Source organism: Actinia tenebrosa, unplaced genomic scaffold (genome assembly GCF_029948245.1).
Source record: "Actinia tenebrosa isolate PJP-AT-01 unplaced genomic scaffold, QUT_ActTen_1.0 utg2038__unscaffolded, whole genome shotgun sequence".
In the NCBI taxonomy this organism is placed as follows: Eukaryota; Metazoa; Cnidaria; class Anthozoa; order Actiniaria; family Actiniidae; genus Actinia; species Actinia tenebrosa.
The window spans coordinates 283,202-299,307 of record NW_028292600.1 but is presented as its reverse complement, the minus strand read 5'-3'; the positions used below and the strand labels follow the sequence as shown (position 1 = coordinate 299,307).

The 16,106-nt window shown below is 41.0% G+C and overlaps 1 protein-coding gene across 5 annotated transcripts; it reads left to right on the top strand.

Moving 5' to 3' along the window:
* Positions 1-666: 666 nt before the first annotated feature.
* Positions 667-14,653, top strand: LOC116301982 (uncharacterized). 5 transcript variants are annotated; one of them, XM_089025421.1, is made up of 4 exons: positions 667-3,433; positions 3,726-10,015; positions 10,280-11,009; positions 14,420-14,653. In XM_089025421.1, the coding sequence occupies exons 1-2, from the start codon at positions 2,298-2,300 to the stop codon at positions 7,246-7,248; spliced, it is 4,659 nt and encodes a 1,552-aa protein (XP_088881547.1). In that variant the 5' UTR covers positions 667-2,297; the 3' UTR covers positions 7,249-10,015; positions 10,280-11,009; positions 14,420-14,653. The 5 variants fall into 5 exon arrangements, with proteins under 5 accessions (XP_088881547.1, XP_088881544.1, XP_088881546.1 ...); XM_089025418.1 differs by lacking the exon at positions 667-3,433 and having other exon boundaries at positions 3,560-10,015; positions 10,280-10,474; positions 10,965-11,009; XM_089025420.1 differs by lacking the exon at positions 667-3,433 and having other exon boundaries at positions 3,560-9,759; positions 10,965-11,009.
* Positions 14,654-16,106: the final 1,453 nt, after the last annotated feature.

Below are 16,106 nucleotides of genomic sequence, written 5' to 3'. Positions count from 1 at the left end.
GGTACAAAAATGGCGATGGAAAACCATGCAAAACTCGATGAGACTAGTTTATAGTAGCTCGTTTTCGCTCTTTAGTTCTCTTTCTAACTCAATTTAGAACACTGAAGATCATTTGGTAGCTCATTGTGCCTTTTAGTACGTACGGTACAAAATGGCAATGAAAAATCATGCAAGACTCGATGAGACTAGTTCATGGTAGCTCGTTTTCGCTCTTTAGTTCTCTTACTAGCTTCATTGTAAATCATTGAAGATCATTTGGTAGCTCATTGCGCCTTTCAGTAAGTACGGTACCAAATGGCGATCGAAAACCATGCAAGACTCGATGAGACTAGTTTATAGTAGCTCGTTTTCGCTCTTTAGTTCTCTTTCTAGCTCATTGTAAATCATTGAAGATCATTTGGTAGCTCATTGCGCCTTTTAGTAAGTACGGTACAAAATGGCAATGAAAAATCATGCAAAACTCGATGAGACTAGTTCATGGTAGCTCGTTTTCGCTCTTTAGTTCTCTTTCTAGCTCATTGTAAATCATTGAAGATCATTTGGTAGCTCATTGCGCCTTTTAGTAAGTTTGGTACAAAATAGCGATGGAAAACCATGCAAAACTCGATGAGACTAGTTTATAGTAGCTCGTTTTCGCTCTTTAGTTCTCCTCGTAGTTCAATTTAGATCATTGAAGATCATTTGGTTGCTCATTGCGCCTTTCAGTAAGTACGGTACCAAATGGCGATCGAAAACCATGCAAGACTCGATGAGACTAGTTTATAGTAGCTCGTTTTCGCTCTTTAGTTCTCTTACTAGCTTCATTGTAAATCATTGAAGATCATTTGGTAGCTAATTGCGCTTTTTAGTAAGTACGGTATAAAATGGCGATGGAAAACCATGCAAGACTCGATGGGACTAGTTTATAGTAGCTCGTTTTCGCTCTTTAATTCTCTTACTAGCTCATTGTAAATCATTGAAGATCATTTGGTAGCTCATTGTAGCTCATTGCGCCTTTTAGTAAGTTTGGTACAAAATGGCGATGGAAAACCATGCAAAACTCGATGAGACTAGTTTATAGTAGCTCGTTTAAGCTCTTTAGTTCTCTTTGTAGTTCAATTTAGATCATTGAAGATCATTTGGTTGCTCATTGTAGCTCATTGCGCCTTTCAGTAAGTACGGTACCAAATGGCGATCGAAAACCATGCAAGACTCGATGAGACTAGTTTATAGTAGCTCGTTTTTCGCTCTTTAGTTCTCTTTCTAGCTTCATTGTAAATCATTGAAGATCATTTGGTAGCTCATTGTAGCTCATTGCGCCTTTTAGTAAGTTTGGTACAAAATGGCGATGGAAAACCATGCAAAACTCGATGAGACTAGTTTATAGTAGCTCGTTTAAGCTCTTTAGTTCTCTTTGTAGTTCAATTTAGATCATTGAAGATCATTTGGTTGCTCATTGTAGCTCATTGCGCCTTTCAGTAAGTACGGTACCAAATGGCGATCGAAAACCATGCAAGACTCGATGAGACTAGTTTATAGTAGCTCGTTTTCGCTCTTTAGTTCTCTTTCTAGCTTCATTGTAAATCATTGAAGATCATTTGGTTGCTCATTTCGCCTTTCAGTAAGTACGGTACCAAATGGCGATCGAAAACCATGCAAGACTCGATGAGACTAGTTTATAGTAGCTCGTTTTTCGCTCTTTAGTTCTCTTTCTAGCTTCATTGTAAATCATTGAAGATCATTTGGTAGCTCATTGCGCCTTTCAGTAAGTACGGTACAAAATGGCGATGAAAAATCATGCAAGACTTGATGAGACTAGTTTATAGTAGCTCGTTTTCGCTCTTTAGTTCTCTTACTAGCTTCATTGTAAATCATTGAAGATCATTTGGTAGCTCATTGTGCCTTTTAGTAAGTACGGTACAAAATGGCGATAAAAAATCATGCAAGACTCGATGAGACTAGTTTATAGTAGCGCCAGCGAGCCCGTTGTGCCCGCGGACATTTGTGCCTGTCATGCGCGCGCGCCCGCGCCAGTGACGCCTGTTCATTACTGTTGTTATTGGTCGGCCATCTTGCGACTACGTTTCATTATTAAAGCTTGTTCATTCGTTTACGTCGTTCGTCGTGTTTACTGGCGTGGTGGCAGCGATTAAAGGACCCACGAACAACAGTATAAATACAACGATCAATAGCAGAAGTCTCGTAACGAGCCAACCTGTACGGTGGTTGGAAAACGAACAGCAAGAAACGTACACAAGAGCTTACGAAACACATTCACACGGCCTCATCAACAATCACCCAAACCATCGACTCCAAAAATGACTTCAACAAGAGCACCAAAACAATGGACACTGACTAAAAACGAGACAATCACTTCCTTCGAAGCATGGAGACAAAACCTACAGTATACATTATCTCTCGACGTAAATTTCGCATCCTTCCTTGGTGATACCGTGACGTGGCTAAAGAAATCTCGAGGCCCTCTAAGAGGCTTTACTGATGACGGTGAAGCAGTCCCTGTCGCTAGACGTCGAACAGCACAGCAAAAGTGTACCCATCTGGAGTTGATGCTTGGCCAAATCGCTAATTATTGCCCAGTTATCTCTAGAAATTCAATTGTCAAGAACTCAACATCTATCAACTCCATCTGGCAAATGATTCGCATGCATTATGGGTTCCAGTCCACCGGAGCACACTTTATCGACTTTAATAACATTAAACTGGAACATGACGAACGCCCAGAAGACCTCTTTCAACGACTGATGTCCTTCGTCGAAGACAATCTCCTCATCGCTAATGGCAATATCACCCACCATGGCGAGATTATAACCGCCGACGAGGAATCAACACCCAGTCTTGAAAATATGATCGTTCTCACCTGGCTTAGACTAATCCACCCGGACTTACCAAACCTCGTAAAACAACGATATGGCACGGAACTTCGCTCCAGAACCCTCGCATCGATAAAACCAGAAATCTCCCAAGCGTTGGACTCACTGCTTGACGAACTACGCACAGCCGCTGATTCCAAGATACTACGCGCTACAGCGTCAAAATTTAGATTCCCTGCCTCACGTGAACCAAACAAATTGCCAAACAGTCGCCGCCCAACGACTTCCAGACGCCCCAGGTCATGCCCACTATGCAAAGAAGCAGGCCGCGCAGATCAACAGCATTTCCTAAGTAAGTGCCCTTACTTACCTCCTGAGGACAGACTCTTCCTCGCCAAGACTCGCTCGACAACCAACTATGAAGAGGAAGTAGAAGAAGACGACGATAACCTAGATCTGTACGCACCTGATCAAGTTGACAGTGAAGCGTCAGCCCTTCCGTCCGCACGTTCCATCTCCCGAAGGGTCAGCACCAGAAGGTCACCCCTACTCAACGCCTTCTATCGACAACACCCAGTGAGGCTGACCCTCGACACCGGCGCCGAAACCAGCATGATTAAAGCGTCCGTTGCCCAGACACTTGGTCTTACCGTCGAAAAGTCTTCCCAACAAGCATTGCAAGCCGATGGTACGACACCGCTGACCGTTATTGGCGAAGTACACGTCCTGCTCTCTCGTTCCAACAAGAAACTCGCGCTCGACGCCCTCGTAGTAGAGGACATAGATGTTGACATACTCGCTGGAATACCCTTCCTCATCGCGAACGACATCTCAGTTCGCCCAGCCACTCAACAGATAACTATACAAGGCTCCGAAACCATCTTGTACCACACCGATGAAAAACACAGCACTCAGGCTCACACCATACGCCACGCCACGTCGTATGTGTTACGTTCATCGTCGTCCCACCACCGTTATCTGGCCTGGAGATTACCTAGAAGTTGACGTCCCCCCCGAGCTGGGAACTGACAACACTATCGCCATTGAACCCCGTAGTGATACGTCCCAACTCAAACGCCCTCCACCCAGCGAAAACCCATGGCCCCAACCACGAGTCATAGATACAGTCGGAGGTAAAGTGCGAATTACCAACACGTCCGACGAACCATACACCGTCCGACGCCACGACCACATCTGCTGGGCCCGCCCAACCGTCCCAGCGACTCCTCCCGAAGCGGCTCCACCCTCAACACTCCCCGTTACAGAAGTAAAGCCTACCCCGCCGTCCTCAGGCAGCGTAAGTCTAGATCCAGACAAGCTACTTACAAGTTCCATGCGTGACCAATTCCAGAAGGTCCTACAGAAATACGACAACGTCTTCAAACCGGACATTCCAGGGTACAACGGAGCAGCGGGCCATATAGAAGCCCGCGTAAACATGGGACCGGTACAGCCGCCCCAACGTAAAGGGCGCCTTCCTCAATACTCTCGAAACCAACTAATAGAGCTGCAAGAGAAGTTTGACGAACTGGAAAGAGACCAAGTCTTCCAAAAACCCGAAGATATCGACGTGGCAGTAGAATACCTGAACCCCTCCTTCCTCATAAAGAAACCCTCTGGCGGTCATCGCCTCGTCACTGCCTTTGCAGACGTGGGACGGTACAGCAAACCCCAACCATCACTCATGCCAGACGTTGACTCCACACTACGCACCATTGCACCATGGAAGTTCCTGATAAAGTCTGATCTCAGCCGCGCCTTCTACCAAATACCCCTTGCTAAAGAATCCAGGAAGTACTGCGGCGTAGCCACACCATTTCGTGGCGTACGCGTTTACTGCCGCTCCGCAATGGGAATGCCCGGCTCAGAAACAGCACTCGAAGAGATGATGTGTCGAGTACTTGGTGACTTCATCCAAGAAGGCTGCGTGGCAAAGATAGCCGACGACTTGTACTGCGGAGGAGCAAGCCCCGAAGACCTTCTACCTATCTGGGCACGGGTCCTGGAACAGCTTGACAGGTGCAACCTTAGACTCTCACCAACTAAAACGGTCATCTGTCCAAAGTCCACCACCATATTAGGATGGGTGTGGTCCCAAGGCAAACTATCTGCAAGTCCTCATCGCGTCGCGGTTCTTGCATCTTGTCCTCCTCCAACTACCGTCAAAGGCATGCGCTCTTTTATCGGGTCCTACAAAGTCCTTAGCCGCGTCCTACCAGAGTGTTCCTCCCTAATCGACCCCCTCGAAGGCGCAATCTCGGGTCTCCAGTCACAAGACAAACTTACGTTGAACGAAAGTCTTCTCCACAAGTTTAAAGCTGCTCAGCAGGCCCTCACGTCAACCAAAGCCATCGCTCTACCACGTCCATCCGACTCCTTATGGATCGTAACAGACGGCTCCGTAACCAAACGTGGCCTCGGAGCAACACTATATGTGTCCCGTGAGAACAACCTCTATCTTGCCGGATTTTTCAGCGCAAAACTCCGCAAACACCAAGTCAACTGGCTGCCCTGTGAAATTGAAGCACTGAGTATCGCCGCGGCCGTCAAGCACTTCAGCCCGTTTATAATACAGTCTGAACACCGTACTTGCGTACTCACTGACAGCAAACCATGCGTCCAAGCCATCAATAAACTCTGTCGCGGCGAATTTTCCGCAAGCCCTCGGGTAACATCATTCCTAACTACCGTTAGCCGATATCAAGTCACGTTGCAGCATTTGGCCGGTACGGCTAACCTCCCTTCAGACTTTACGAGCCGCAACGCTCCAGAGTGCCAAGAACCAACATGCCAGGTGTGCAGTTTCATCAAAGAAACAGAAGACTCTGTCGTCCGTGACGTGTCCGTTCAAGACATCATCGACAACACCAAGTCACTTCCATTCACCACGAGATCAGCCTGGCGAGAAATCCAAAACGGATGTCCCGACCTCCGCAGAGTCCATGCCCATCTGAAACAAGGAACTAGACCCTCGAAGAAACTGACTAACATAAAAGACATCAAACGCTATCTAAACGTAACGTCCATCTCCAAAGACGGCATTCTAGTAGTCAAACGCAACCAACCTTTCACCCCCTCATCTGAGGCAATAGTAGTACCACGGTCCGTACTTGATGGTCTTCTCACAGCTCTCCACGTTCGTCTAAACCATCCATCTCGCAACCAGCTTCAGATGGTTGTACTACGCCACTTCTTTGCGTTAGACATGAACAGTGCCCTAACCAGGGTATCCTCGTCATGCCACCCATGTGCCTCCTTACGGAAGTTTCCAAGTTCTCTCGTAAACCAATCATCTGAAGAACCACCCGACGTCGTCGGCATATCCTTCGCTGCTGACGTTATCAAACGACAACGACAAGCAATCTTACTACTCAGAGAGTGTTCGACATCCTACACCAACACTTGTTTAATACAAGACGAAAAGTACGACACCCTGCGCGACGCCCTTACACGCCTCATTGTGGAACTACACCCTTTGGACGGTCCAAGAGCAGTCATTCGAGTAGACCCTGCACCAAGCTTCTTATCTCTTAGCAACAACGACGGTCTAAAACACTTGAACATTTGGCTCGATGTTGGTCGCATAAAGAATAAGAATAAGAACCCAGTCGCCGAAAAGGCTATTCAAGAGCTAGAAGAAGAGCTTCTGCGACAGGAGCCCGGAGGTGGACCCATTACTTCTACTGGCCTCGCACTAGCAACAGCTCGTCTCAACTCTCGCCTACGCCATCAAGGTCTCTCCGCTCGTGAACTATGGACACAGCGCAGTCAATACACCTGTGACCAACTCCCACTATCTGACTACCAGAATATAGTAGCGCAGCACCAGAAGAGGTCCACTAACCATCCCCACAGCGAAAAGTCCAAAGACAAACACGGAGTTGCCGCACCTCAGCCACAGATTCGAGTGGGAGACATAGTTTATTTGATCGCTGACCGCGACAAACTACGTGCTCGTGACCGCTACATCGTTACAGAAGTGAGCGACCCTTGGTGTTACATTAAGAAGTTCACCGGATCCCAACTTCGCGCCACATCATACAAGGTCAAGCTATGTGAGTGCTATGCCGTTCCCGCTCCCCTCGCCTCCTCCCACACTAGTACTCAAGTAATCCACAACGATGCCGACGAAGACTTCGCCACCGTAGACCCAACGTTAGCGTCAGAAGAACCAAGTCCACCAACACCCCCATCGGAACTTATCCGCCCATACGAAGTTGACTTACCAAGCTGGTGTAAACCAAACAATCAAGACAACGCATCGGAAGAAGACACCAACACAACCCCAGAAACAACTGAGCAAGACCCACCACCCTCGCAAGTCACTCTCACCGTCCCACTGCCCATCAACAACGAACTCAGCAGCGAAGAATCTCCCTCGAGACCACAACGAACACGCAAACCCCCAGCCTACCTCAAGGACTACTTCCTATATTGAGACATTATGCGACCTGTAGATGTATGAACCATAATAACTTTGTTATCCAGTTAATTAACAGAAAATAAGGAAGAAGAAGATACTGCGCCAGCGAGCCCGTTGTGCCCGCGGACATTTGTGCCTGTCATGCGCGCGCGCCCGCGCCAGTGACGCCTGTTCATTACTGTTGTTATTGGTCGGCCATCTTGCGACTACGTTTCATTATTAAAGCTTGTTCATTCGTTTACGTCGTTCGTCGTGTTTACTGGCGTAGCTCGTTTTCACTCTTTAGTTCTCTTTCTAGCTCATTGTAAATCATTGAAGATCATTTTGGTAGCTCATTGCGCCTTTTAGTAAGTACGGTACAAAATGGCGATGGAAAACCATGCAAGACTCGATGAAACTAGTTTATAGTAGCTCGTTTTCGCTCCTTAGTTCTCTTACTAGCTTCATTGTAAATCATTGAAGATCATTTGGTAGCTCATTGCGCCTTTTAGTAAGTACGGTATAAAATGGCGATGGAAAACCATGCAAGACTCGATGGGACTAGTTTATAGTAGCTCGTTTTCGCTCTTTAATTCTCTTACTAGCTCATTGTAAATCATTGAAGATCATTTGGTAGCTCATTGTAGCTCATTGCGCCTTTTAGTAAGTTTGGTACAAAATGGCGATGGAAAACCATGCAAAACTCGATGAGACTAGTTTATAGTAGCTCGTTTAAGCTCTTTAGTTCTCTTTGTAGTTCAATTTAGATCATTGAAGATCATTTGGTTGCTCATTGTAGCTCATTGCGCCTTTCAGTAAGTACGGTACCAAATGGCGATGGAAAACCATGCAAGACTCGATGAGACTAGTTTATAGTAGCTCGTTTTCGCTCTTTAGTTCTCTTTCTAGCTTCATTGTAAATCATTGAAGATCATTTGGTTGCTCATTTCGCCTTTCAGTAAGTACGGTACCAAATGGCGATCGAAAACCATGCAAGACTCGATGAGACTAGTTTATAGTAGCTCGTTTTTCGCTCTTTAGTTCTCTTTCTAGCTTCATTGTAAATCATTGAAGATCATTTGGTAGCTCATTGTAGCTCATTGCGCCTTTTAGTAAGTTTGGTACAAAATGGCGATGGAAAACCATGCAAGACTCGATGAGACTAGTTTATAGTAGCTCGTTTAAGCTCTTTAGTTCTCTTTGTAGTTCAATTTAGATCATTGAAGATCATTTGGTTGCTCATTGTAGCTCATTGCGCCTTTCAGTAAGTACGGTACCAAATGGCGATCGAAAACCATGCAAGACTCGATGAGACTAGTTTATAGTAGCTCGTTTTCGCTCTTTAGTTCTCTTTCTAGCTTCATTGTAAATCATTGAAGATCATTTGGTTGCTCATTTCGCCTTTCAGTAAGTACGGTACCAAATGGCGATCGAAAACCATGCAAGACTCGATGAGACTAGTTTATAGTAGCTCGTTTTTCGCTCTTTAGTTCTCTTTCTAGCTTCATTGTAAATCATTGAAGATCATTTGGTAGCTCATTGCGCCTTTCAGTAAGTACGGTACAAAATGGCGATGAAAAATCATGCAAGACTTGATGAGACTAGTTTATAGTAGCTCGTTTTCGCTCTTTAGTTCTCTTACTAGCTTCATTGTAAATCATTGAAGATCATTTGGTAGCTCATTGTGCCTTTTAGTAAGTACGGTACAAAATGGCGATAAAAAATCATGCAAGACTCGATGAGACTAGTTTATAGTAGCTCGTTTTCACTCTTTAGTTCTCTTTCTAGCTCATTGTAAATCATTGAAGATCATTTTGGTAGCTCATTGCGCCTTTTAGTAAGTACGGTACAAAATGGCGATGGAAAACCATGCAAGACTCGATGAAACTAGTTTATAGTAGCTCGTTTTCGCTCCTTAGTTCTCTTACTAGCTTCATTGTAAATCATTGAAGATCATTTGGTAGCTCATTGCGCCTTTTAGTAAGTACGGTACAAAATGGCGATCGAAAACCATGCAAGACTCGATGAGACTAGTTTATAGTAGCTCGTTTTCGCTCTTTAGTTCTCTTTCTAGCTCATTGTAAATCATTGAAGATCATTTGGTAGCTCATTGCGCCTTTTAGTAAGTACGGTACAAAATGGCGATCGAAAACCATGCAAACTCGATGAGATAGTTTATAGTAGCTCGTTTTCGCTCTTTAGTTCTCTTTCTAGCTCATCGTAGATCATTGAATATCATTTGGTAGCTCATTGCGCCTTTTAGTAAATACGGTACAAAATGGCGATGGAAAACCATGCAAGACTCGATGAAACTATTTTTATATTGTAGCTCGTTTTCGCTCCTTAGTTCTCTTACTAGCTCATTGAAGATCATTTAGCTCATTGTAGTACGGAACAAAAGCCGCAGTTAAATATTTGGAGATTGTCTTGCGGGAGATGATATGTTCTTGAAAAGCAAAGATTTAAAAACGGATCGATACGTAACATATGCAGGATTGAGTACTTTGTTATTCAACGTGATGTGCACGTGCAATCAATAAAATAGAGGTGAGTAATACACAATCGAATGTAAATCCAAAAGTATAGAATAATAGTAACCTCTTGTAATCGTTTCTCAAGCTGTTTACATCCCATTGCCTACAGTTCCTTTTATTTGTGAAAATCTGGGTTTAAAAGTCCGAGGTTTCTTTCAGTTAGCGAGAATGGGAGATTTATCTGCCGTGAACTTTGTCGTTGTTGTGACTTATCCGGATCCATGTTTCTCGACAACAATTCAAGTTCTACATTATATAGACATAACACTGTATGTGAATGAATATCAATTACTAAGCTTACTTTACATAAATGTTCTAAATCTATTTAAGCTAACATAGAAAAACTAACAAAATTTTGCAAGTTATGAAACACATATTAGAGCTCAGACATATAAATTTTGATTCTTCAATTTTCTTACCTGTTGTAAAGTCTCTTCATTGTCATTTATGTACTACACACTTTATTGCCAATTATTCCTCCATACTGACTATAACCGTATTGAGCTATAACTTTTCTTACGTATGATCACTAGGCCCCTGAAGGTAATATACGATGGTGAAGACTGTCAGGAACTTGTGGATTCTCAAATAAAAAGGCCAAATCAAACATCTTTTTATTTGGTATTAGGATGACTTGAAGCTAGACGATTTGCTGCTTTGCTGTTTTGAAAAAAATGATTGGTCTCCCTCCTTGTTCTATGATGGCAGCTATTACCCGGTTGGATCATGTGAGATTATTGAATGAAGATAGAATGCTTTGGAATTTGAAAGGGCTATAAATGACTGTGAAATATTATTGGTGTTATAGCCAGAATCTTATGTACCCATTTCTTTGAACATTTATTGAGATATTGGGAATGAGTTTACTTACTTCATGTGCAACACTTGTATTTAATTTAGGATGGGGGGTTTGAAATTTCTGAGCACTTTGTATGTTGGAATTTTCATGGCCAGTTTGATGGTTTGTTTGATTGAAGTGTGGTAGCTCATTGAAGGCATTGAAGCTTATTCCGCTCTGACGATTCAAAATATTTTGGTCATCAACCATTTTTTTTGTAAACTAGCTAAGAATTTCCTCAGAGTCAGGCATGAACCAAACAAGTAGAGGTATTTGCTTTTGTTCCCAATCTTCTGCTACAGTAATATCCACTATTTCATAAAAATTAGCAGCAAAAAAACTGGAATTAGACAATACTTATCTTTGGTTTTGTTTCACAGATACATATATATGGCTTGCACTCTATGACCAAATCCACATTACTGGTAAGTCACATAATGTCTGTTGATAGGGAATGTTGAAATTTTGATTTTCCCTCTAGTTTCCCTACCTCATTAAATTCCTGTTGAAGCTAGCAATGAGAAGAAATTACTATACATGTTACAAGCACATAAATACATTGGCATGTTTTAAAGATGTTATGAACACCTATTTAACATTGGGGATGCTGTCATATAGCATATTACTAATGTGCAGGGGGCTATAAAAATGCTTTCATTTGACCCTTCTTAATTAAAATTTTTTATGTTCCTTTCAATATTTTTGTGAGCCTATAATATTTTTTTTTCAGTCATATTTAGCCATCTTTGCCAGCTCCACATTCACACAAATTGTATAAAATAATAACACATGGTTTTGGTTATCAACATTTTACACACTTATACAGCCCCTTTTTTGTATCTGCAACCTAGGGACTGTTCATTGATTATGCCTGGGGGGGGGGGGGGGGGGGGGGTTTGAAACAAATAATCAAGGTAGGTCTAAAAGGTCACAAGGAGGGGAGGTCAAAAAAATTCTTTTTAGATAGAATTGGGGGTTGTGGATTTTTCAAAGGTTTTTTCGATTTTTCCTCCAGCCCACCCTGAGGCATAATTAATGAACAGTCCCTTACCGACTCCAGACATTTGGAGGTGCTTGGCATTTTGGATGCTGCCAATCAAACTTACCACTGGCTAACGACATTCTGATCGCAAGCAATAATTATTTTCCCATGGGTAAATTTGATTGGTGATAGCAAAAACACCAAATGGCTTCAAATGTTTGGAGTCGGTTGCATTGTAGATACATGCTGTATTTTCTAGAAGTATTTTTTTCTTTGATAAGTACAAGTGGCAGGTCTAGGAGGTGTGCATGATGAATCTTTGTAAGGTTACTAGAGTGAAGGTGCTCTTATATTACTAGGGTGGAAAGGGTACATAAATGTTCAATTTTAAATCATTTGAATTTGTTGCAGCCAATTTCTATTGAAATTGAAAGATGAAATTGAAAATTTTGATTGATTTGATCAAATTGATTAATTGTCTCATAAATATCTGAGTGTGCAATTCTTTCTAACAATTCCAAGATGGATGAAATGACCTGAGTGTCAAGTTCCAAATTATCACTGTGTTCCTTGATTATAGACACATTTACTCAGGGTTAGCCTCGTATTAGTGTCTAAATATTTCACAATTTCTACCAACAGTAAAGTAAACAATGCACAACTTCAACAATACAAAAACTTTTAAATTTCACAGACCTTCACTTGAACACATGAATATTCTGCACAAAAACAGGGCAAAACTTTAGGAATATTTGCAATCTTACTATTATTATGCATGATATGGGAGCATTAAGGTGTTTCTATCATGTTTTTTCATATAGCCATACTAAACCTTTTTTATTGGCTTTTTAGCAAACTTTCCTAAGTTGGATTGACTTGAAATTCACACTAGCCATTAGTCTTATCAAGGTTTATCAAGGCTGATTTTAATCCAAAAGCAGATATACCTCTGCCTATTGATTAAGGCAAATTCAGGCTTTTCTTACTGACAGCAAAGGACAGTTATACTATGTTTCAATTCTCAATGGCTGAAATTGGAATAATTAACAGTACACATCAGAGGGACAGGCTAAATTGATTATTTTTCAGGATGCATAATAATTACAGAAAAATAAACTGTTCCATAGACAATGTATAATGTGATTGACTGTTTTTCATTTGAAGAAGGAAAAAAAGGTTAAAACTTGCGATAAACAATGGTTGAATTCATACCGGAAATCAGTTGGACTTGCAAATGAATTCTAAGCAATCCCAGTGAGACCGTGAAAAGCAGATATGGCACTATAAAAAATTACAAAAGCTGTGGGCAAAGAAAATAAGAAAAAACTGAACTTTTCTGTGTTTGATTTGGAGTAAATTGCAAAATAATTTTTCACTCACTTTGGCATAGAGCTGCTAAATGAAATTGCTTTGTTTAACATTGAAACCAGTCTGGTATGAATTTCAAATCAATCCAACTTCGGAAATTTTGTTAAATGTCCAACACCATGTGTGGAAATGTGTGGGTGTGTAGAAAAATGGGGTTTTCTTGGCGAGCTACCTTCAAACTTCAAATCACAACTATGCAGATGCAAACTGTTCATTTGGGGTGGGGGGGGGGGGGGGGGGGCTGCTGGGGAAGGGGAAATCTTTTAGAGGCCTTAAGCAAAAAGTGACATTTTTGAATGAGCATGCTTATGAAACTGTTATTAGAAGTGTACATGTAAGTGCATTTCCTTGATTACCCATTTTCTCCATTTTTTACCTATGTTTCTAAATCTTGGAAGATGAGTTCTTTAATTTGCTAAAGGTTCAGAAAATTTGAAGAAAATCTGTGACAGCATTTTCGAGTAATTTGATGTTGAAGTTTAGAAGCATTAAAAATAATTATAAAGTTTATTTTAACTATTGAAACATTTTATAAGGCTTTCAATCTCGAGCCTGAAATGGGCACAGCCAAAAAATGGAGATAATGGGTGATCAAAGAAAATGCATCAACATTAAACTTTACCGTTTTACACAGCGGTAATTTGGAACTCAAGAAGGGTCTATTGTTGCTGCTTCCTGTCATGGCTGCCATAGCATGATGGTGCAAAGGTTATACAACTCAGGCTGCTGCAGACTTAATAAGCCTGAAGCGAGATGACGTTTTACCCCCGTCTCTAGACCATAATCCTTTTCACATTGCTTTTGTTCTTTAATTACGACTATTGTTCCTGTATTCTCTAAAGAATCAAAAATTTTAATATGAAAAAATTTTAAAAACTATCATGGTATAGAGTCGGGGGTAAAACTTCATCTTGCTTCAGGCTTATTGAAAATGATTTTTCACACACTCAATACACATAAACCAGGCTTATTACACTGATGCTAGAGTGGTTTACCACAATAATCATAGTCAACACTTGTAAAGAGTGATGCTGTCTTGTTTAACTCTGAGAGTTTTAAAGACCTTCTATGCATTTATATTATCATTAACCAGTACAAAGTGAAAACCATGGTTGAACAAAAAAAATGTTGGAAAACATCACTCTTTTACCAGTGTAACTATAATTTTATTTAATATTTGCATCTTCCGCATGAGAGACCAATTATGGGAAAAGCATGCAAATTGCTTTTAAAGATAGGTCTGGATTTGAGATAATTCACAAAATGTAAAGTCAAGGACATCCTAATGATGGTGCTAAAAAACTTCGATTTCAACCAAACTTAAGCATCAGTGTAAACTTTGGTTCATGTGTAGTAAGTGTACTAAAAATCCCATTTAGCTTAGGTCTGTAACGGGAGTTATAGCCGTTTAAATCCAAGTACTACCTGTGCACTCTAAAAAATGGGGTTGAGCCACCTTAAGAGTACGAATTTGTTCATTTACAGATACAAGCATGAAAAATGGCACAAGGATAGATGACCAAATGCTGAATAATTTGTGTTGTAGTCCCACACCCAGAATGCATTTTTTCCATATACTTTAACTATAATTCTATGTTATCCATTTCATTGCTGAGATATAATGCAATATAGAATTTACAAAATTATGACGTCATCACAGGGACCAATTAAAAAGTGAAAAATCAAATAAAAGATATATTTGTGAAAATTCACCCAAAATGCATGTCTGAAACATGTGGTAGAATGCTATGCTTGATGATGTTCACCATCTAATACCATAGAGAACAACAAGTTATTCCCAAAATGTAAAGCTGAAATTTCATGCCTTATTTAATACCACAAGAGGACAACTTACTCACAAATTTCAAGGTGAAATTTCACTGTTGCCATATATATATATATATATATATATATATATATGGTGATGTAGTTTCTTCTTTTTCAACATGAAATGGCATCTAGATTGTTGAGACTGGCAAGACAAAGAAAACAATTATTTCAATCACCAAGTCAGCAAAGAATTTATATATTAGTACCCCCAAAACGCATCGATAATTAATGGAAAATATTTCAGGACGCAAACCAAAGTACACTTTTTCCCCTGGGAAAGGTAACCGGTCTTTTCGAACCAAAGTCTTTTCGATCCAGGTCTTTTCGAACCAGGTCCAGGTCTTTTCGAACCACCTATATACACTTTCGATCCACCTATATAACTAAAGCATATAACACGTCCTATTATATGCTGTTTACATAGTTAATTTAAAAGAGTATAGTTTAAAAAGTTGTCTTGAGCACCGAATAAAAGATTATGATCAAAAAAGAAATTAAAACTATGCGCGTCGCTAGTACTACGAATTTGGCTGGGCCGGCCTGATGACACATGGGTGTCACGGACTTTTTCAAACAAACGCCTTTACCCTGTCTTGAATAGTAGAAAATCGTTTTAAATTCTTGTTTATGGTATCTAATAACTGTGTATAAACATGAAGTGGAAATATCAGTGGCTACGTTTAGCGTATGAAATGCTAACTGTTTTTGTAATCGATCAAATCGTTTTGGATTGAAATAATGAATTCAAAACGCCATTCAGTTCTGATTGATTACAGTCAAACAAGCTCACGCGTTGACCCCTAGATTCGATTAATGAAATCATTAGTCAATTATTCCTTTTATACGTACGAACCGGAATATTGCAATATTCAAATGAAAATTCAGTTCATTATTCGACTCGTGAAGTGATGAAGAAGGTAAATCATCTAAATTACAGATACCTTCGAGCAGAAGTCGCTCTCTTATTTAATAAGCATATACACTAGGTTTTGTAATTTCCATGCCTCAATTACTTGGAGGATAAATTTTGTAGGGAACGCTCCCGCCTTGAGCGAAATGGAGACACAGTTCCATGTCGTCGATAATGTTGAAGTATTTTCTGGACTCCCCAACTAGAAATTTTCAGTTGTCACGAAATTGCCTTATTGGACAATCCGCTATTGCTGAGATGAACAAATTCCTGTCGAATAATATCAGGTTAAGGCTTTCCCGGCACATAAACACGTCCAAGACTATTTCTGGCCGCCATGTTTTCTAGGTCTTCCGGCTGTGTTAGCACTGATAAACCAATCAAAATGTCGTATATTGAATTTAAAGTTGATTGGAATTTTCATATCTTCGT